Raw genomic sequence first — 22,792 nt, forward strand, 5'->3', positions numbered from 1 at the left:
CTTACAGTGAAGTCGCCATTTTGCGCCGCCATGTTTCTACAGTAGCCCTAAACGGACAAACTGCTCTAAAGAGCGCTAGTCACTCTTTGCTCTCTCCGCAGAAGACATCTTTGTCCTGTGTCAGCCACTGTAGCTCCTCTGTGCTTCGAAAACAGTGGACAGTTGCAATTCACAACCTCACTGCTAGATGTTACTAAAATTCACACACTGCACCTTTAAACCCGGGAACAAAAATGTTTATTTTGTAATAATAAAAAAAGTGTGATAATATCTTAAAGGATCACTCCACTTTTTTTGAAAATAGGCTCATTTTCCAACTCCCCTAGAGTTAAACAGTCCATTCAGCCGATCTCCGGGTCTGGCGGTAGCACTTTTAGCATAGCTTAGCATAGATCATTGAATCTGATTAGACCGTTAGCATCTCGTTCAAAAATGACCAAAGACTTTCGATATTTTTCCTATTTAAAACTTGACTCTTCTGTAGTTACATCGTGTACTAAGACCAACGGAAAATGAAAAGTTGTGCACCCATGGTACGGCACAAAGTTCCTTGATCATTACGCAGGAATGAGAGTATAGTTCCTAGCCATTTCGGCCTAGAACATTTTTCTAATTTTTCGCAACTTTTCATTTTCCGTCGGCCTTAGTACACGATGTAACTAAAGAAGAGTCAAGTTTTAAATAGGAAAAATATTGAAACTCTTTGGTCATTTTTTGAGCGAGATGCTAACGGTCTAATCAGATTCAATGATCTATGCTAAGCTATGCTAAAAGTGCCACCGCCAGACCCGGAGATCGGCTGAATTGAAAAAGTGGAGTGTTCCTTTAATATTTGTCAGTTAAATCTAATAATGAAAAAACAAAAGTCACTGGAAATGAAAGCTCAATGCAAAGTGCATTGTGGGATACACCTCTGCTCAGTGTTCTGGATGTATACTGTAGTATATCCATATACATGCACATTATTTACATAAAGCAAAAGTAGTATGAGCAGGATGCTAGTATGTCACACATGCCAACACTCCCTGTGTGAGCAGATTGGCCGGCCTGGCTGTCTGTGTCCCAGTGTAACTGTCTGTCTGTGTGGTTTAGAGTTACACTGAAGAGCCGCCACACAGCTCTCCTTTCATTGCCTCACAATTAAAAAGCGTTTCTTCCATTTAGAGTAATTACCTTAGAGACAGTCGCCTTTTCATTATCTGCCTGCTGATCACTGGAGCGAACCTGACACAATCCACTGACTGCCATTCCTGTCTTATCTCACTCCAGTTTCTTCTCCTAAGAATGCTGTGCACTCTTCCTACCATACTAGAATCATGGACGTTTCAAAGCCTTCTCTAAAAATTGTGTTTTCGTGAACACACATTCTGTTCGATATTTTATAGTGGCCCAAAAAATCTTTGCATGTTTTATTTTAGTATTATTCATAGGTAACACTTTAGTTTAGGGTCCAATTCTCACTATGAACTAGTTGCTTATTAGTATGCATATTACTAGGATATTGGCTGTTTATTAATACTTATAAAGCACATATTAATGCCTTATTCTGCATGATCATATTCTACATCTCTTAATCATACCCAATGCCTAAACTTAAAGGGGGGGTCTAATGCTATGTCATGCATTCAGACTTATTTACACTGTTAAAGAGTTGGATTCGCATGTTAAACATGGACAAAATTTAAAAAAACGAATTGGACGTATGATGTTTCTGTGCCAAATACACTCCTTCAGGACTTGAACAAGTTTCAGAACGTTTTTTTCGAGTATGGCCCTGTATGACATCATAAAGGGCGGAATTCCTTGTATGGGCATTTCTCCCAGATGAGCACACACAAATCAACCAGAGCGAGAGCAAGAGCGTCAACAATGAGCTTCGTTCGGGTTACAGGAGCCGTCGGCAGCGCTGCCATTTTATTTTTAGACCTCGAAATCAACAATGTCACTTAATAAGTGTGTTTTTGTTGTGAGGGAAAGATAACCTTGTTCAGCTTCCCAAATAACCCAGTATTAAGGGTTAAGGGAACAGTGGATGCAGTTTGTTTTTCTGGAGTTCTGCAAGTGTGTGTGTGTTTGTTCCCGTTCATGAGTGGAATTCGCAGGCAGTGAGTGAAACTGCATCAAATGTGTGTGTTTTGTTGGCAATCAGCGTGTAAGTGCATATAATGTGAACAACACGAACGTATTTGTGAATCAAAAGTTATCCAGAGATAATGCCATGATGTATTGTGTGTGTGTGTGTGTGTGTGTGTGTGTCATAGGTGTGTGTGTGCTTGTAACTCTTTAGCTCCGCTCACTGCACACCTCCACAAGCTCAGCTGTTTTCGGAAAGAATCTGTACAGTGTATCTGTCTTTTATAAATCTGATAAAACTAAAGACTCTTGGGAGATATGAAGGATGCAATACTACTCTATAGGTACTCAAGATAAACATGAGATTGGCAGAAACTGTGTGTGTTACGTACCCTTTAACAACTACCTTACTAACTATTAATAAGCAGTAATTAGGAGTTTATTGAGGCAAAAGAAGTAGTTGATAGTTAATGGTGAAAACTCGACCCTAAACTAAAGGGTGACCACGCTTTTGTCAGTTTTATTCGATGTAAATATTTCTATATAGCATTCATTTATTTTTACGGTTTTCATATTTCAGTTTAAGTTTCATTAATTTAGTACTGTAATGTGAACTTATTGTATCTCAGTTTCCTTTCATTTTTTTACATTTAAGTTTTTCATCTAGTATTTATATTTTACTGTTATCTTTATTTAATTTACCAAAAACAATTTGTCATAGATTTGTCATCATTTACTCACCCTCATGTCCTGTCCTGTCTTCTGTGGAAACCACAAGATATTTTGAAGTATGTATCAACTGCTTTTGGCCATACAGTGAAAGTCAATGGGGTCCAAAACAACACTGGACCCGACTGACTTTCACTGTATGGCCAAAAAAAAACATAGACATTCTTAAAAATATCTTCAATTGTGTTCCATTTGAATTGTATTGAATTGTATGGATTTGTAACAACATCTTTAAATACTCCATTTTTGAGTGAACTACCCCTTTAAGTCCCTAAATGTTTTTCGGGGGCCGGTAATTAAGCCAGGTGTAAGCGGTGAACGGGCTCTTGTTTCAAGTGTTTTCTCCACTGCAGCCCTGCCCCCTCAGCCCTCTCTCCATCCTTTAAAACTTCTTTTGAGACGCTTGCTCCCTCCCCCACTCTCTTTTCTTTCTTTTCGAGTGAGGGTCTTTCTTTGTGCAGGTGAAGAGCGAGAGCCGTGCAGCTGGAGAGCGCCGGGTCAGCTATGCGGCCTCTTGACCCGAGCTCTACCAACATCACTCAGCACCAACAAATAACCCTGCGCAGGCCTCTACAGTAAAGACCTCGTCTCCCACTTTCTCCCCGTCCCAACATATGCACATTCTCAGATCATAACAATACATGAACTAGTCTGGTTCATTTGTGAGTTTTTAAAATGTGCACCCAATCAAAGCACTCTTAGTTCATGTAAAGTAGTTTATATATCGATCTGGATTTTTGATATTTGACCAATTTGTGATAAACGTGCCCAGCTCCAAAATCACTCTAAATAGACATCAATATACAATCACACTTTTTATGTCTTAAAAATATTACAAAAAAGGTATTGTTAAGGTACATATATAAAAAGATGTAAATATAATAATACACAAATGAAACTTACATGAGTAACGAGGTGTCCCACAGTTTAAATAAATTTAAATGAATTAAATGTACAATATAATTAGCATATTATGTGTGTGTAAATTATATATGCATATATCATTTATTTGACCAATATTTACTATTTAATATTCACATTTTATATAGTCTATTTATTTGAATATGATAAATATTGAATAAATATAAATATATTTTAATATTATATATATTATATATATATATATATATATATATATATATATATATATATATATATATATATATATATATATATATATATATATATATATATATATATATATATATATATATATACAGTATGTATATACACAGTATGTATATACTATATAATTAAATATATATTAAATCATATATATATATATATATATATTCTATTTAATTTGAGTATTATAAATAATGAATATTGAGTAAATATAAATATATTTTAATATTTATATATATATATATATATATATATATATATATATATATATAAATTAAATTAAATATATATTAATTAATTAATTATTTATTTCATTAAATTAATCTGATGCTTATAAATATTGAGTAAATATAAATATATTTGATTATATATATATATATATATATATATATATATATATATATATATATATATATATATATATATATATATATATATATATATATATATATATATATATCAAATTCAAATATATTTATATTTACTCAATATTTGTAATATTCAAATTAAATATATATATATATAGATTAAATGAAATATATATTAATTAATTCATTATTTAATTAATTAAATTAATCCGATACTTATAAATATTGAGTAAATTTAAATATATTTGAATATGATATATATATATAATATATATAATCAAATATATTTATATTTACTCAATATTTATAAGTATCGGATTAATTTAATTTAGGGAGTTGTCTTTGCGTGTTGCTGCGATCATAACACACTGCTGTTTTTGTTGAAATATTTCCATTGAGTAAATTTAAATATATTTGAATATGATATATATATATAATATATATAATCAAATATATTTATATTTACTCAATATTTGTAATATTCAAATTAAATAGAATATATTATATTATTATTATTATATATTATATTATTATATATATATTATATTATTATTATTATTAATGTATGTTAATTCATTCATTATTTAATTAATTAAATTAATCCGATACTTATATCTAGAGCACAAGATGGTCAGTATATAAATGTATGTATGGATCCCTAATGTTATGAATCATAAATGCTTATAAACAAGTGTTATGACATGATGATGCTTTAGGGAGTTGTCTTTGCGTGTTGCTGCGATCATAACACACTGCTGTTTTTGTTGAAATATTTCCAGGTTTTCGCTGATATTTTAGCCTCATATGGTCCATATGACAATATTATTCTGTCTGTGTTGTGCTCTGCCTGTACGTCTGGTGTTTTTGTAAGACTTTTTAGCTGTTTTAGCAAATGCCTTGTCTGGGCAGGCACACATTATTAGAGCTTTCTTGAAATGTTTGCTTCCCTTCATCTTTGAACACTTTGCTTTTCTTTGAACACCCTAAATCAGCCGGTCTGTTGTTCTGCAGAATATCACATGTGAATTTTATCTGTCTGCTGAGCTGGTGTGATTTGTAGCCAGTATCTGCGGGGCTTTGATCGTTCACTTGTGTACCATCCATATCTGGACCGGTAGTTTTGTGATTTGCAACATCAGAGAGGTAGCTCCCTTGTAAAAAGCAATTCGAACCATTTGAAAGGTGACGCCCACATCAATTTATGGGCTGATGAGGTTAAATGTCAAGTAATTCCCACCATCCCACATCTGATGAAGCCATTAGTGGAGAAATGTTTTCAAATAAATGAAACGAAATGCAAAAATGGTCCAGTTGCACAGGCCTATATGAATAAAACCCTTCAGATACTGCTCACTTGCAAGCAAACTAAGTGTAAATGTTGACTGAGGATGCTCAACAGGGTGCAATTTTACTTATGTAGCAACTAATCCATAAACATGTACCTTTCAGCATCTTGACAGCCACAGTCACGGCCTCTTTAGGTTTGTCCTTGTCGATGCCAAGAGCTTCAGCCATCACAACCTGCCCAAAGCATCCCTCGCCAAGCGGCTTCCCCAGAGTTAACCTGCACAAACAAACCAAAGACCACAAACATTACAGAGAAACTCAATGCTCTTATAGAAGTTACTTATGCATTTGTAACGTGGATGTCATTTCAATCCATCCATGTTTTCAGTCGCTTATAAATGCTGTCTAAGTAGGTAGTTCACTAGGTTTGGCGTCCCTATTTTCAGTCGCTTATAAATGCTGTCTAAGTAGGTAGTTCACTAGGTTTGGCGTCCCTATACATCAAATGCAAGCATTGATGACATTTAACCGTATATCAGAGTTGCGTGTGCATGTGTTGGCGTGCACTGTTGTGTTTACTTAACTCGTAGGTGTTAAGTGGATGCCCTTTGCCTTCCATTGCAAAGCTTACATTAGACATTAGTGAGTGTGACAGCTGAATGTCTGGCTGGGAGATCTAGAGTTACGCTCCTCTGGGGTGAGTAACAATATGCCTTTGGGGATTTAGAGACTTTCTTCGAGTGTGTAAGAGAGGGATGGATAGCGGGGTTAACACTTGACTAGCGCGCTCTGGTCAAGTGCAAAAAAGATTAGAGCATGTATTAAGGGAGTGTTGTAACTTATACATCAATTAGGAGACTCCCACCTTTTTTAAAGGGGTAAAGTGTATTATTACACTTGTTCAAACAGGTATTCCTAAAACGAATGCCAAATTATAAAGCCGTTGTCGGGTGATCAAAACCACAGCAATTCTGTTTGGTGCCACCAGTGCTACAGAAATCACATAATTCCCTTTTAAGTTCTGTAAAAAGTCAAGGCAAGTCAAACATATACGTACCTTTGCCTAGACAACAACATTTTGACTTAGCATTGAAAATAATTTCCATGTAAAAAACGTATTTTTTTGCAATCAGTCCATATTATTTTATTATGGTTTTACAGCATTAACTCTTTCACCGCCAAACACGTAATTTTCTGTTATTTGTGGGAAAACGCTTCCCTGCCAAACACAGCATTTTCCGTGTTTTCACTGTTATACACTAGGGGCGCTATGACATTTTCAAGAGTACAGAATCTCCGGATCAAAACACATGCGAAGAAGAAGCATATGTATGCATATGCATATGTAAACTAACGCGATCACCAACATTAAACGGCATATAAATCCAAACTGCATAATGTTACTGAATGAAATGTCGACCCAGGATGAGCTACAGGACTGTGAAGCTTTGGGGGTGTTGATGGACTCGATCTACTCCATCTATGTTTTGATCATCATTCTGAATTCGATCCAAGTCAAGTCACCCATATTTATATAGTTTTATATTTATTTTAGGGCTGGGCAAATTAACGGGTTAACGCGGGCGATTAATTTTTTCAGCTTAACGCAATTAAAATATTTAACGCAAATAACGCAGCGTCCGTTTTTATATCCATTTTTGCTTAGCGTTACATGATCATCACGCTCTTATTCATGTAAATGCTTCCAAGCGCGACAAGACACAAGCGAACGCGCTGTATGCCAATGTCCTGTGTGTGTGTGTGTGTGTGTGTGTGTGTGTGTGTGTGTGTGTGTGTGTGTGTGTGTGTGTGTGTGAGTGTCCTGTCTGTGTGGATGCGTCTCATGTCAGCTAATCAAGGGACACACACACACACACACACGACGCATAGATAGACTCGCGTCAGTTTCCTGCTCACATCGAGTTCTCTTTTGCTCTTGAACAAACAATAACACAGAGGATTTTGAGTATTCTCATATTAGGAGTCTTAAATTAGTTAAATAACGTCTTAAATGAACTTAAAGAGTTGTGAGGAAATGAGATGCGCGGGACAGCGCGTGAGATCCGCGGCTGTTCTTAAAGAGACAGGAGCACTGATGATGCCTGTCATTAATGTTCATCACAGAACAACGGGAACAGAGAAAATTGCAGCTTTAATGATGATTCATCTATATTTAATTTATTATTTATGCAGTTAAGAAAGATAACTATTACATTTCTGTATATATATAACAGGGAAGGCCATGGGTAAATATAACATTTATTATTTTGGGTTTATGTAAAGATTGTTTTAAGTTCACTTAAATTAAAAGTAGTTTTTTTAAAAGCCTAATAAATGTTGAAATTGGGAGCTTTCAGTTATACTGTAATGTAACGTCATTAATGTTTCATAGACACTTTAGTATCAGTGATACTGGCCTTCATTCATAAAAATATGACAATACAACACATATTTAAAATATGCTGTCTTTAAATTGTTAATACATTAATTTGGAGAGTAACTGAAATTATTACAATATCAAAATATTAAAAACGTAAAATATTAAAAACTTGCGATTAATCGCGATTAATTACAGAAAAAAGTGTGATTAATTCGTTAATTTTTTTTAATCGATGCCCAGCACAAATTTATTTATAATGATGTATGTTTGTTCGGCGCATTTGACTGCAGATTGTTTTGTATACGAGGCACAATGTAATGTTGAGTTCGCAAAAAAACTTTTGTTGAAGGATGAAGTAGCCAAATGTACTGGATCTGACGAACCATAAATTATTTAATCATTCTTTTTCTGTAAATGATCAACTTGGCTGTTTAAGGCATTTCAACATCAGTGATCAGTTGATTTAACTTTTAAAAAAGTGAGGAAACAACTTATTTTTTTTCCATTACGCATGAAGTTTATTTACTTATTAATTTTAAAGGCAACAGGTTTCCTCACTTTTTTCAAGTTGTCATTTTTTAGAGTGTATAACTTATAAAAGAAGCTGAAAACTGCTCAACTTATTTTGACGAGTTAAAGTAATGTAAAGATATTAGTGGTCATAACTTACTGATCATATCATTTATACTGTTTCCTATGCAATGACGTTAGCCAATCATAACAGTGGCCGTTTACTCGCAAGCCTTAAAGGAGGGATCATTTTAGACAGAGGGTCAGAATGTAAGTTTGAAAATAATAATTTTTCCACATTTTGAGTGTGTGCAAAAACCTTTATTAATTAAGAGAACCTCAAGGAACAATAATAATTTTTAAAAATCCATGAACCCTTTAACAAAATCTAAAGTATCCATAGCTATTTTCTGCAAGGACATAGATTTGAAATTATTTGATATTTGAAAATGATATATATAAATATTTTTTTTATGAACCACCTTTACTTTTGAGAACATCTCCACAATGAGGTTTGATTTGATTTATCCAACTTTTGGGTGCATTTTTCAGCAAATTTGTTCCCTAATTAGATCTAGTTTGGAAATAAACACACCCTCACACAATCACACACACTTCATCTTCATCCCTCAGGGTAACTGTGACATTCGACCTCTTGCCCTGCCATTGGCCCTCAGACAACCTTTGATTGGCAGGTGCTGGGTCTGTCCCCGGCCCCCTCCACCACTGGGCTATGTAAACATTCACACCCGCACCGGGCCCCGGGGCCGATCTGTGGCTATGATAACACAATCCCCCTCTGTGCCGTACGGTCAATGGCGGCCTCTGTCTACTCCAGCCCACCACAGATAATCAATGTTATGTTTATACTCCACGCCGACCGCAAGCGTTAACATTCCTCAGTTTTCTGCATGGCAGCGCCCTGGGGCACGTCATGCGGGGATGAAGACAGCAATCAGAGAGAAGTTTAATAGCTTTGTGCTAATAGGGGGTTGTAGGAACATTTGGCTAATATCAAATAAATACAAAAAATTGTTTCTAACAATTTTTTTCTTTCATAGATCTTGCATTCCTCACAAAAAATACATGTCTTCGCTTGTCTGCCCAAGAGCAACAATTCCTTTAGTGGGCGGGAAGTTAATCCATAAAACGGTGCTTCCCTTCACCCATAGAATAACCAGTTTTGGTCATTAGCTGTGTATATGTAAGGACATTTATCCACTGTATGATGGACATCATAATCCAATATTTTGGAGTTGTCCAAACTGCTTACAAATCTTCCTTGAGACAATCAAAGAACACATCGATTCCTTTTTAACCACCATGTTTGTGTTCAAATGCTTAAACAGGTTTCTTAGTCATTAATTAGAAATCTGTAAGGTTTTGGCAACATGATAGTGGATCCATTGTAAATCTCCAAGTGATGCCGGAAGCATTTCGTAAATATTAAGCATGGCAATTAAACATTAATCTGTGAGTCTGAGTTTCTCTGGTTGTGCATGTCAAGTCACACGGTCAGTGTGTGCCATCGAGGTCACAGTGTCGGACAAGAACACGTGATGCTAACAGAACATATCAACATCCAAACCCCAAAAAATGGACAAATATGCATTTAGTTTCTGCAAGAATAATGGTGTAATAATGAAATAAGGGTAACGGACGGAGGCCTGTGTTGTGTTATGAATGATTGATTGTACATTGCGACTGCATAAGTCACGGGTTAATAATTAGACATAATGGGATTGTGAGTGTATAAGATTAGTTTCACATCACAATGATTTATAAGTGAAAAAGATTATACACTGCCCGGTCAAAAAAAGTCAATGTTTGGATTTAAATAGGCAAATGCTTGAGAGTAATGATTGGATCATTATCGCAGTTATTATTATGTTTCTAGCATGCTATATGTTTGACAAAACTTCTTACAATAACTGATGTAGTGTGTAGCTTTTCATTTCTTAAACATGTAGGAAGACACATTTTGGCCGTATTCTAGGATCACAATGTCAAGATTCATCAAGCTCAAATTGGGAAAGAATGGTTGGGAGAAGCATGAAGAATCATTTCCACACATGAATTGGCCAGACCTTAAACTCATTGAAAGTCTTTGGGATGTGCTGGAAGACTTTAGAGAGTGCTGGACTCTTGCATTGGCAATACAAGCTCTTGACCACAAATTGATGAACCTCTTGATGGATATAACATCACAGCATTTATTTTCATCAAGAGGTGCATCAATTTTGGTCAAGTCTTCTCCAATCCAATTCGCCAATGATCCCATCATAGACTCATAGAATCATTTGCCTATTTAAATCCAAACAACTACTTTTTTTTGGCCGGGCAGTGTACTTTGAATTTAATGTGGAAATGCTCACTTGTCTCTTGAGAACTCCCAGCGCGGGTCCTCAGGGAGGTCATACTCTGGGATGGGGTCGTCGTGGGCGGAGCTACGGCGAGTGGTGATTCTGACCAATGGCGTGCTAGAGCTCATGGAGGAGCTGGAGTCAGAGGACACCTGTAAGGGGAAAAATGGATGGCTGATCACCCGAGTCATGGAGACAGCATCATACACGATTAACAGCTGTGTATGTGTGTGTGTGTGTGCCTTCAGCAGCTTAACATCATCATTATAGTAAGCAAAATCATCACAGCTGTGACTATGACATAATAAAAATCATAGCACAAAATCTAAGGTATCAGGCTCTGTTGAACGTTAACTAAAAGCCATGCAGTTCATACAGTTAGGTTGTCATAAATTTGTGAGAATATGTGAAAAAATTCATAAATTCAAAGAATGTTTCCAACTTACCACCATATAGAATACCTTCAACTTCTCAACAAAAGAACTTGACATGTTATTCAATATATATATTATGCATATCATAATTTAAATAATTATCTTCTCAATTATCTAAGTCTCAATTATCTTTATATAATACATGATTTATGATCATGTTAAAGTTAACATGGTTACGATTGTATTAAATTATATGTAAAGATAAAATTATGTTTATCAATATATATCAAATAATTATACAGAAAATACATCAAATAATGTATAAAAAGCAATTTATACTGAAATAATTCTCAATTACATTTCTACAATATATGATATAGATAAAAAAGTCGCACAACCGCATTAAAAATGATTTCTGTCTGTAGCACAACTAAATTAAATGCAAAATTTTAATACACTCTTAGAAGAAGATTTTCTATATAGAATTCTAAAGGGTTCTGTCAGGTGCTTCATAAATAAAACCTTTTAAGGGTTCTCATCATGGGATAATTTGATGGACTTAGTTTTAATTGGTTTTTATTACATTTTATGAATTAAGCAGCTTCATCAGAAGAAAAAAGGGAAATAACCCATTAAACATGAGAGTATTATTAAGACATTTCTCCTTATATAGCACCTTTTTGGCATAAAGTGTTCTTTAAAATGAAGTCAAGAACCCTAGAGTTCTAAATAGAATCCCAATTAACCTTTTTTCCAAGAGTGTACTTTAAAATAAGAGGTTGGTTCAATCACTAAACCTAACCCTGCCCTCAAAAACCGAACTAACTACATATTCCAAAGACAAACCATTCTTATATTAGTGTGAGTGTATGTGTGTATAAGTTTTCTGGAACTCTTTATCTACTTTCTGTTACCTGGCGGCGCAGAGGGATCTGTTTGGTCAGCTTGTGCACCGCCGGCTGACTCCCGAAATCAGGCTTCTTAGCCGACGTCCTCATTCGGCAAACCACCACGATCACAACCATACAGGCGATGAGAAAGACGCCAATGCAGTAGATGGCGATCTCCACATAGTCCGGAGGGTAGTCCGTCTCGATGGCGTCTGGCTCGGCTGTAGAGTAGCGAGAAGGATCGGAGAGAATCGAACGTGAGGTAACAAACCAAGAAGCGATACAGCAGAGGAATATTGCACCAGAAACCTTAATGTTGGACACAGCACAGCTTTAAGATGCTTACGAAGGACATTAAGGTTGCAAGGCAAGATGTTCCACCAACGATAACAAAACAGAAAAAGAGGAAAATGTGAAGGTGACTAAGGAATTACAAGATGAACCAACACACACACACATTTTACACAGCAATCACTTTTCATTCTCTGACTCCTCAAACTATAAAAACATCTACAAATATCTTTCCTTCCAAGGCTGTAGCAATGAATAACTAATAAAAGACACTCTGGCAAAAGATTTTATTTAGATGTTCCTCTTCCTTAGTTCAGGAAACTTTTCATTTAAATATCATGGTCTTGGAGTTCAGCATTAAGACACATGTGAGATTTCTGATGTCTTAGGAGAAAAATCTGAGACCTAAGCCTTCATTTGGTCTCCATTTAATAACTGAGACATTAAAGAGTGATCTTTCTTTCCATCACAGGATATTTCCTGACACTCAATGGCCCATGCGAACATACACACGCTTACAAAATGGTTTGCATATGACCACAGTATTGAAGTACTTCCTGACACTTGAGGTCCTTCAGAAATACACACTTCATGGATAAAATCACACACACGCACACACACACACACACACACACACACAAACACACACACACAGACTTCCATCTGTCTGACCGCAGACCAGTAAGTGGTGCCATTTGCGGTCAAAGATTTTGTCTGTTTCCTTGTCAGGAAATGGACTCTTATTAAAATGCATTGAGGTTCACGCTGTTGCATTATGCATGTTAGCGTGCACACTTGATGCTGCCTTATGCATAATGACAGATAGCCCTTGTGTTTCTAAAACCATGAAACAATTCACTAATATTTCGTTTTTTCCTAAATTTGTGGACATGTACCAAATGATCTAGAGTCTGTCACGTTTAGATACACACTCAAACACACACACACTGTGGTTGTGAAGTGCCTCTAATAACTAAGAAAGTCCAGTTTATGGGAAGGTTGAGACTTTCTTTAGAGAACAAAGCAGTTATTAGAGCTTAACAAGAAAAAAGACTTTGAAACATAAGAATAGTTCACCTAATATTCAACATTTTATCATCATTAACACTCTCATGTGTTTTTGACACTGTCTTCAGTGAAACGCTATGGGAGATTTTGAATTAATTTTGAACATTGCTAATTTCTGTACAATGAAAGCATATAAAAAATTATAAGCAGCATTAAATTAGTTAATTTGATTTGTGCAATATATTCCATGTCATACAATAGTTTTGGGCAAAGAACAAATTCTCCTTCTCTCATTCACACTTTTTTTGTTTTTGTCAGTCATACATTAAACAACATGAAAGTTAGAAAATAATGACAGAATGACAGAATAATTTCAGGTGAACTATTTCTTCAAAACACATCTTTCCAAACATGCAACCAGTGAAATGTTAGTTGGGAAGAGAAATTTTTAAATAACAAGGATCTTGAGACACTTGGGAGCAGTTTTAGAGGTTTTTAAAGATTATTTCATAACAAAGTCCCAGAGATATTATCATTAACTAAAACCATAAAATTATGTTATAACAAAATAAACCTTAACTGAAACTATATATATATGACCGCAGAGTCAAATTAACCCTCTGACGCATGGCGGTCAAACCATTTATTTTTTTATTATTGCAATGAAATGAATGTAGTATATTTTAGTTTGATGTTTTTTATTTAATATTTTTTATTGTTAGAAGATTGTATGGTTCTAAATTATATTTGTGCAGTGATTATAATCCATTTATTCACGTTTTGGCGTTAGACCTGAAAATTAAATTTCCAACTTAAACTGTCGTAAATCTTGAATGCTTTGGAGCACAGACTTACGTTTGGTCTCTTTTTAAAGACGACACTTGGCAAATTATTGCCAATAAAAAGCTTAAAAAAGTGAACTTAAAAAAATTTATAGAATTTTATGCTTATTGTTATCAAAAAAAATGCACAAATGCATTTTTATATGAAATACATATTTTCCAAAACACATTTTACTCTAAATTTGTGATGAAATCAAAGTCATAAAGTTGTGTTCCAAATTTGAGGTTGACATCTCAAAAAATGAACTTTCAGCAATATTTTATTTGGGTGCAGTACCAAAAATTTCCACAAGATGAAATTAGTTTGCCATTCATTTCCATTTTTGACAGGAGTACAAGTGTGACGATTTTTTTCAGGACTATTTAACCTTTTCAAATCATGTCCATGATTTTTTTTGTAAGTTCACATTGCAAGGACCAAAACATTTACCAAGTTTCGTACCATTCCGATGCAGTAAAAAAAAAAGAGTAAAATTTTACACTCAAAATTGACCGAAGAGCACCAGATGGTACATGCTAATAGTACACTATAATAGTACATGTATACTAAAGTAACACCGTCCCAAGTGCCTCTTGTTTCCTCTCAAAGAAACGTTGGCGCGATATCAACCAACATGACTTCGACATAACGGAAGTGTGTGTACAGAAGCCGTAGAGGACGAGTGTATACCTGGAAGCACCGTCAACCAAGCAGTGTGATAGGAGATCCCAATAGAGTTACCCGCCAAGCATGTATACTCGCCCGCATCCTCGAAAGTTACATTAGGCAGGTAGAGCACCTCGATCTCTTTGTCCGTAGTGTTCACACCTGCCGTCTGAGAGAAACAACGCAGGAGAAGAGGAAGATGGAAAAGATGGAAAGAAAAGAAACAAATCAGACCCAAAATACCAAGAAGAGAAAAAGAGACGTTCAATGTTGTATTTCCCATCTACGCATTATAGAAATGGTAGATGTTCCGCTTCGTTAGAGAAGGTCATAAAACAGGAAGAGCAGGAAAAAATAAATCGCCATAAACGTAGATCGAAAACCTCTGTACCCAACATAGGTGAACCCACCAAATCCTCAAGGGTCCATGCAAACACAAGTGAAGAAACATGGAAAACAAGCCACTGCCTTTCGGAAAGAAAGATTAGAGCAAGAAAATAAAGAAAAGTGATAAAGGAACAGACATGGGAAACTTTACACGCAACAGAAAGGCAGTGGCAAGGACAGACCAAAGGCTTGTTTCCATGGCTGATTGGCTGGATGGCAGGGGCACCAGGAAAGATCCACCAAAAAAATAAAGAAAATAAAACACCAGACCACACCACAACGGCTCAGCGAAAATCCCAGGATCACCACGACGACAAAAAAACAACCCAAAACACCAGCAAAGGGGGAAGGGACGCCGGGGGATCAACGTCTCGTTCTTGGTTTTACCTGGTAGGACAGTGAGCCAACCGGACTGGCTGGCATGACCAATATAATTGGACACTTGGCACGTATATTCACCAGAGTCCTCTTCCGTAACATTGTTGAGAATGAGCTCTTCCACGTTCGAGCTGTTTATGCCCGAGCGCTAGAAGGTGCCGCGACGAGGGACAAAAAACACACATATGGGAGCCTGTTACAATCTCTCGTACTCTTTAGGAAGGATAGGAGAGCGGAAAAGGAGGGAGCACCACCCATTACATGTCATAAGAAAAACAAGGGTATCTCCTGTAAGAATAGAGTCTTTCATTTTAAAAGAAATGAGCTGCATCAAATCTGAAAATAAAAGCATTCTTGCTCCTGAAAAAAGGGAAACTGATGTCTAAATAGCCGAATCAGAGTCTTATAAACATGAAAACCAAGGCTACCTTTAACACCCGGACATAGGGGAGTCCATCAGGACCGTAACGGCTGCCGTTCTTCACAATGTGCTGCAGCCACTGGATGTGAGGCTGAGCGTCGCTGTAAACTTTACAGACGAACCTTGCGTCCCCTCCGACATGGACAGAGGTGTTGGCCGGCAGGCCTGCCTGAAGAATGGGCCGGTGAGGAGAGCGTTCTGATAAAAAAACAAAGAAGAATGAACATTATTATATCAATATTTACCATGTACGCTACCGTTCAAAAGTTTATGGTCAGTTACATCTTATGCTCACCAAGGCTGTGTTTATGTGATCAAAAATTCAGTAAAACCAGTAAAATTGTGAAATATTATTACCATTTAAAAAAAAATGTTTAATAAAAGTATATTTTAAAACGTAATTTATTCCTGCAATGCAAAGCTGAATTTTCAGCATCGTTCCTCCAGTCTTCAGTGTCACATGATCCTTCAGAAATCATTCGGATATGATGATTTGCTGAAGAAACATTTCATATTATCGATGTTGAAAACAGTTGTGCTGCATAATAGTTCTGTGCAAAAGAACAGCACTTATATGTAATGTCAAATTGATTAATCGCATCTAACATAAAAGTTTGTATCTGTTATTTTTGTATCTTTATTGTGTCTGTATATACTTTCCTGTAGCTCAAACAGTAGAGCATGGCGCTACCAACGCCAAGGTCATGGGTTCGATTCCCAGGGAAAGCAAGAACTGACAAAAATGTAAAATGTGTACCTTGAATGCAATGTAAGTCGCTTTGGATAAAAGCGTCTGCCAAATGCATAAATGTAAATATTTCCATGTATATGCAGAAACCATGTTGAGTGTCAGATCCTCCTCCAAAAACCCATTGAGTCAGCCACATTGTACACACACATATATTATATATTTTCAAACCTTTATGTTAGATGTGATTAATCGCGATTAATCGATTTGACACCACTATTATAAATGCCTTTACTGTCACTTTTGATCAATTTAATGAATTCTTTAATAAAAATATTAATTTCTAACTTCAAACTTTTGAACGGTAGTGTATGTCCAATTTTGATTCTGAACAGCACAACAAACATATTTTCCGACAATTATTTACTCACTAATGTTTGAAACAGCTTACAATTCCTGTGTATAGTTAGGAAGCTTACTTGCTTTAGGAACAGAACATAATTATATTCATCTTCAGTGTAATTGCTTGTGGATGTAATTTTTCTAAACTTTTATTAATAATCACTCAGTAAGGTTGCAAATGAAAACCAGCCCAATTTGCGCAGTGAAGGTATACGTGAACGTTTGGCATCCAGATCACCACACCTACTGTCCTATCAGGCTGCTGTTAAGACTTCACAAAACAGACGCTGTTGCATTATCTCAGCAGATAAGCGCTGAGCAAACACAGATGAAGAAAGGCAAAGTGTGTGGGGGGGGGGGGGGTAAGACAGATGTCCAGTGTCCACCGTATATATCAGCTGCGGTTCCTGTAGCATTGGTGTATCAGGAACAATCTTGTTTCATTACCTTTTTTCCACTTAGACATGATCAGATATGAGTTTTTTCTCCCCAAAAGGCCACGATGATGAGTAAACTAACATCAAAATTAATTGAAGTTAAAACACTTAGTAGTGAGGTTTCCTATTATTAAGACACTCTCCTTTCAGTGTTTTTGGTATCATTGAGATGCTAATATATATTTTATAGTGCTGTCAAATCGATTAAATCGCATCTAACATAAAAGGTAGTGTGAATATATATATATATATATATATATATATATATATATATATATATATATATATATATATATATATATATATATATATATATACACAGTCACACATAATATATACTGTAAATGTAAATATATATATATATATATATACACACATTAGTGCTGGGGAAAAATGTATCGTGATTAATCACATCTAAAATAAAAGTTTGTGTTTACATAATATATGTGTGTGTACTGTGTATAGTTATTATGTATATATAAATACACACACATACATGTATATATTTAAGAAATATTTGCATGTATATACTGTATATATAATTTATCTTATATATAAATATAATTTTTTTGTATAAAAATATAACATATTATTCTTAAATATATACATGCATGTGTGTGAATTTATACATAATAATTATACACAGTACATAATTATTATACACAGTACAAACATACACGATACATTTTTCCCCAGCACTAATATACACACACACACACACACACACACACACATACATACACACACACATATACATATATATATATATATATATATATATATATATATATATATATATATATATATAATGTTAGATGAGATTAATCGCAATTAATTGTTTTGACAGCACTCATTTTTTATTAATAGTTTAAAACGTTTTTTTTTTTTATTTGACATTTCAGTAAGTTTTAGTAATTTAGTTATGTCTGTCATTTTTATTAAATGTCTATTAAATGTCTAGTTTTTAGTTTTTTATACATGAAGTTAAACAAAATGAAAGTGAAAAATTTTTCCTTGGCAACTAGCTGAAATAAAATAAGCTTATGTATTTTTTAAACATTTTATTTCAGTTAACGTTTATTTTATTTCACAGTAACAAAAAGGGTTTTAGTTTTGGTTAACTATAATAATCTTGCTGGACACAGTTAGAGCTACCGAATCACTCTTTCCAAAGAAAAAAAAGTCAGAAACTAAACAGACTAAACCACATTACTAACACTCCTCATTGTCTTCACAACACAACATTACTCTGGCCCTGTAATTCTGACGCGTCTCCTGGTTACCCCGACGTACACAGACACACAAGCATGATGTCACACAGGAGATGTGGAGAGGTCAAGCTTCACAGACATGCAGCGAAGGTTTGCGGGGGATGTAAGAGGATTTAGGACTGAGGGGCACAAGAGGGGCCACAAGAAAAGCTCAAAACAATGGTGCAAAGCTGAAAAAAGAGAAAAAAAGAAGAGAGGGCTGGGGTTAAAGGGATGCAGAGTATAAAAGATGCCCAGCAGATGGGCAGTGAAAAGAAAAGACAGACAGATGAAGAAGAACAGATGAGAAACAAAACGTCAGAGAGGCAAACTTTGCTCACACACAAAGATCTATACCAAATATCCAAGTCAGACAGAAAGTCTTGCTTTGGAGTGGCTAGCAAGTGTTTAAGAGGCTGTGCTCGCAATCGCCCCTTACACCCTCATTCGCTATTCCCTACATTACCCCACTAATACAGTCCACTTGAAGGAGTGAATTAAAACGAGTGAGTCAATTCGGACACTGAGCACGCCGGAAGGGATGCCGATTTTGCGTAGCTTGTGCTTGCTGTTTAATAGTCATTTGACTTAGCCGCTCCAGTAGTAATGAAAATATTTAAATTGAACTCTGTCATAGAAATTAGCATGAATACCCACATTGGAAAATGGATGGATGTGCATTATGGGTATTCTCTAGCCGTTGAGCGTACATCGGTTGTACACGTGTTATTTCGGTGCACTGTGGGATTGAATGAGTGCACTCGATAACGCCCACTATGGTTTCGGACACCACTACAAATGGCTGTCCCCTGTTTCGGACACAGCCATTGCTTATGTTACAGAAACCATGATGAGTGTCAGATCCTCCCCCAATAACCCATTGAGTCAGCCACAGGTTGAGCCAAGTGCCAGACGTTTGCCCGCATTCTCCACCAACTCACAATCGATCGATTACATCATTAGCCAGGCATTTACAGGCTGATCTGGCATCCCGAAGCGAGACTGTTGAACTCTGGGTAACCTGCTCTGACTTAGCATACACAGGAGGAACTGCGGCATGTGATTGGCCGAGAGAGAAATCAGGGTGGAGGCGCACTGAGTTACTAGGTCTGGATGGTTTGAAACATGCCAATCATTAAGAGATTTTGCTGTATGGTTTATAATGCAGATGTATTTGCATTATATGAACTACACTTTAACGAGAGAGACAAAAAGCATGACGTAGTGAAAAAATACATTTCCTAAACAAGTCAAGGTGAGCAAAAAACGTATTAACTTTGGCATTTTTTAATTGCATTTTCAGAAAAAAAATATACAAATATATTACAGAGCCCCACACATGACATGCAAAAACAAAAATCATGTCCACAAATGAAGAATTAGTTCCCACAATTTCTTAATTCAAGTTTAAATAGCAACTAGATTCTGTTTACACTAAGTGAAAATAGTGATAGATTTCATTTACACTAGGTAAAATAGCAGTAACTTCTTTGCAATAAGTGTAAATAGTAGTTAGATGCTATTTATACTTATAAATAGTGGCAGATACTATTTGCACCTCAGTGTTGTTGTACATTAACAGGATGCAATAATAACAGAGTGTAAATGATTATATTTATTAAAATTATTAAATGGATGCGGTCTTATTGGGAGAATACCCTAACCACTTTATTATTAAACACACATAAAACACCTTTTTTTACATTTTCAAATATTTTCTTCAGTTTTGATGAAAATAAATGCCTTTCCGATCTGATAAAGGCGGATTCGAGCTCGATTTGCGTCAAAAGTTTCTGCCATGCGTCTAACCCCTTCACTAATGCTGTTGACAATCCAGCATCTTCCGTAATTGTGTCTGGCCCAATCAGACGACAGTGGGCGGAGTTAGTGTAAATAGCCTCTGCCAACACTGTGTTAACTAAAATGAGTGAACTAATTAGTAGCCATGGGAACTAATCCTAACTCAAAACTGTTTTATTTTCCCCCCACATGTCATGTACTGTTACAACGGCTTAAATGATCGTGATATCCGCCCAACTTTAGTCCCAGCATGCTATGAGTGGCAGTGGATGGTGACTGGGCGTCCTAAACTTAAAAAAGTATATAATGTGCTCAAATTGGTATCTACAGTAGAAGTTTCAGCGCTGGAATCTGGCTGACATCCATGGCAAACAGCAATAATTAGTGTCTTTTTGGCTCTTTCAAGTGTCAGCGCTTTGTACTTTGTCCAGCTTTGAAATGCAGGCCAGTTCAGACTGGTGCAACTTTCATTGACCTGTTCGAAGGGTCAGCGAGACTCCGATTCCGGCACAGGGAAAATGTTTTCTCTCTCCCAACCTTCGTTTTCTCATTCTGTCATTTTCATTGACTTCCCAGGTGGGTTAGTCTGACATTAAAGTGAAAAACAACAAGAGAAAAACAGCATAATCCCTTCCTCTGCCTCTTTTCTCTCCTGCTTTCTCAGTGATGAGAGTATTAGACTGAGCCAGACACAAAAGGGCTTTACAGCCCAGCAATAAAACAGAAAAGAAAAACAGAGACCTTCTGAAAGACTGCTTTTACTTAACCCAGAACAGGGGCCCTAAATAGGGAGCACATATATGTGTGTGTGAGAGCCTTCGCCCTAGCATGTCTGCGTTTTGTTCATGGGTGTGTGCATGTAAAAATATAGCCTGGTTCTGAGGTCGGATATGGCAGGTCTACTCAAACAACTGGCGCAGACAACTATGAAATATAGGCACGATTCACTCCAAAAATTAAAATGAAGCCTTCCAAGTCTTTTAAAGCCACATAACAGCTTTGTGTGAAGCAATATTCACAATATTACAGTTTTTAATAAATAAATAAATGCAGCCATTGGTCTACGCAAGACTCACCTACTACATCCAGCGTGTAGGTGTGATTGATGGACCCATAGGCGTTCTGCACCAGACAGGTGTAGTTTCCTTTATCAGAGGGAACAACGCTCTCCATGATTAGAGTCCAGTGCTGGAGCCGGACCTGAACAAGAAAAGGAAAAATCAAAAACAAACTTCTTCTTTCATAGTACAACAGGACACATTCAGAACAGTTAAGTGACTTGTTTCCGTAAATCGTATTCGGTTACATTATCTGGCGAACACACAAACACAGGTGTTTTTTTTATTCTCGAATTGAATTCATCTCAAACAAACATCCAGGTTGGGTTCAGCACCTATTATCCTCAATTTCACACCTGTGTGTGACGACTTACAAAATGGAGGGCAAATCTGACAGCAGCACTGACAGAACAAACAGGAGAGAGAGAAATTGGCCCAGAAGACGAGGGTTTTTCGAGCGAGAGCACCATGGGAAAAGTAATATCGCCGTGCCGACAGACGAGCGAGCTCCCGCCCCCACCTCAGGAATGCAGCTCTCGTGACTGCAGGCCACAAAATCCAGCGTCTCTTCCATGGAGACTTCTACTCAAAAACCCAGCTCGAACCCTCTGCCTTTTGAGACCCACCAAAGGTCCATTTACCTCAGGTACTTTAGTTTATGTACGTTATCCAATGATTAATTCATTTTATGAAACCGTTGATATTTTAGGGTGTTCACACTTGCTCACAACCTGATTGGTTGGCTTTTATGGCGTATATTTCGAGACAAAACTTAAAATCCAAAACAATGCTGTGTGCTGGGCTAAATGTGCTCGTTGTGTGTGCGTAGCTACATATGATGGTATTTTGACCAGCTGAGAACTCATGAACAGCTTTTAAAATGTGTAAAGGAGTCAAAACACCGGCAGGAATCCCTCCGTCACACACACAAACGAAGATCTGCTGAGAGGAGATGCGGGTCTGACGCCTGTACCGAACTGTGATGGGCAAAATCACGACTATGACTAGAAAAACAGCATTCTGTCCTTTTTAGGGTCGCAACTTGTGACATCATGTCCTGTTTTGGTTTGTTTACATGTCTTTGG

General features: G+C 36.3%; 1 protein-coding gene across 1 annotated transcript in view; it reads right to left on the reverse strand.

Moving 5' to 3' along the window:
* fgfr2 (fibroblast growth factor receptor 2) overlaps positions 1 to 22,792 on the reverse strand; it is a 61,815-nt gene that overhangs the window by 19,632 nt on the left and 19,391 nt on the right. Inside the window, exons 6-11 of the mRNA XM_079843072.1 lie at positions 21,726 to 21,849; positions 16,080 to 16,270; positions 15,661 to 15,799; positions 12,124 to 12,320; positions 10,848 to 10,987; positions 5,738 to 5,859 (exon numbers count right to left, since the gene is read on the reverse strand). Of these exons, the coding sequence (XP_079699198.1) occupies positions 5,738 to 5,859; positions 10,848 to 10,987; positions 12,124 to 12,320; positions 15,661 to 15,799; positions 16,080 to 16,270; positions 21,726 to 21,849 (913 nt within the window). The remainder of the gene's footprint in view (positions 1 to 5,737; positions 5,860 to 10,847; positions 10,988 to 12,123; positions 12,321 to 15,660; positions 15,800 to 16,079; positions 16,271 to 21,725; positions 21,850 to 22,792) is intronic.

Source organism: Gobio gobio (assembly GCF_949357685.1).
Source record: "Gobio gobio genome assembly, chromosome: 18".
NCBI classification, from domain to species: Eukaryota; Metazoa; Chordata; class Actinopteri; order Cypriniformes; family Gobionidae; genus Gobio; species Gobio gobio.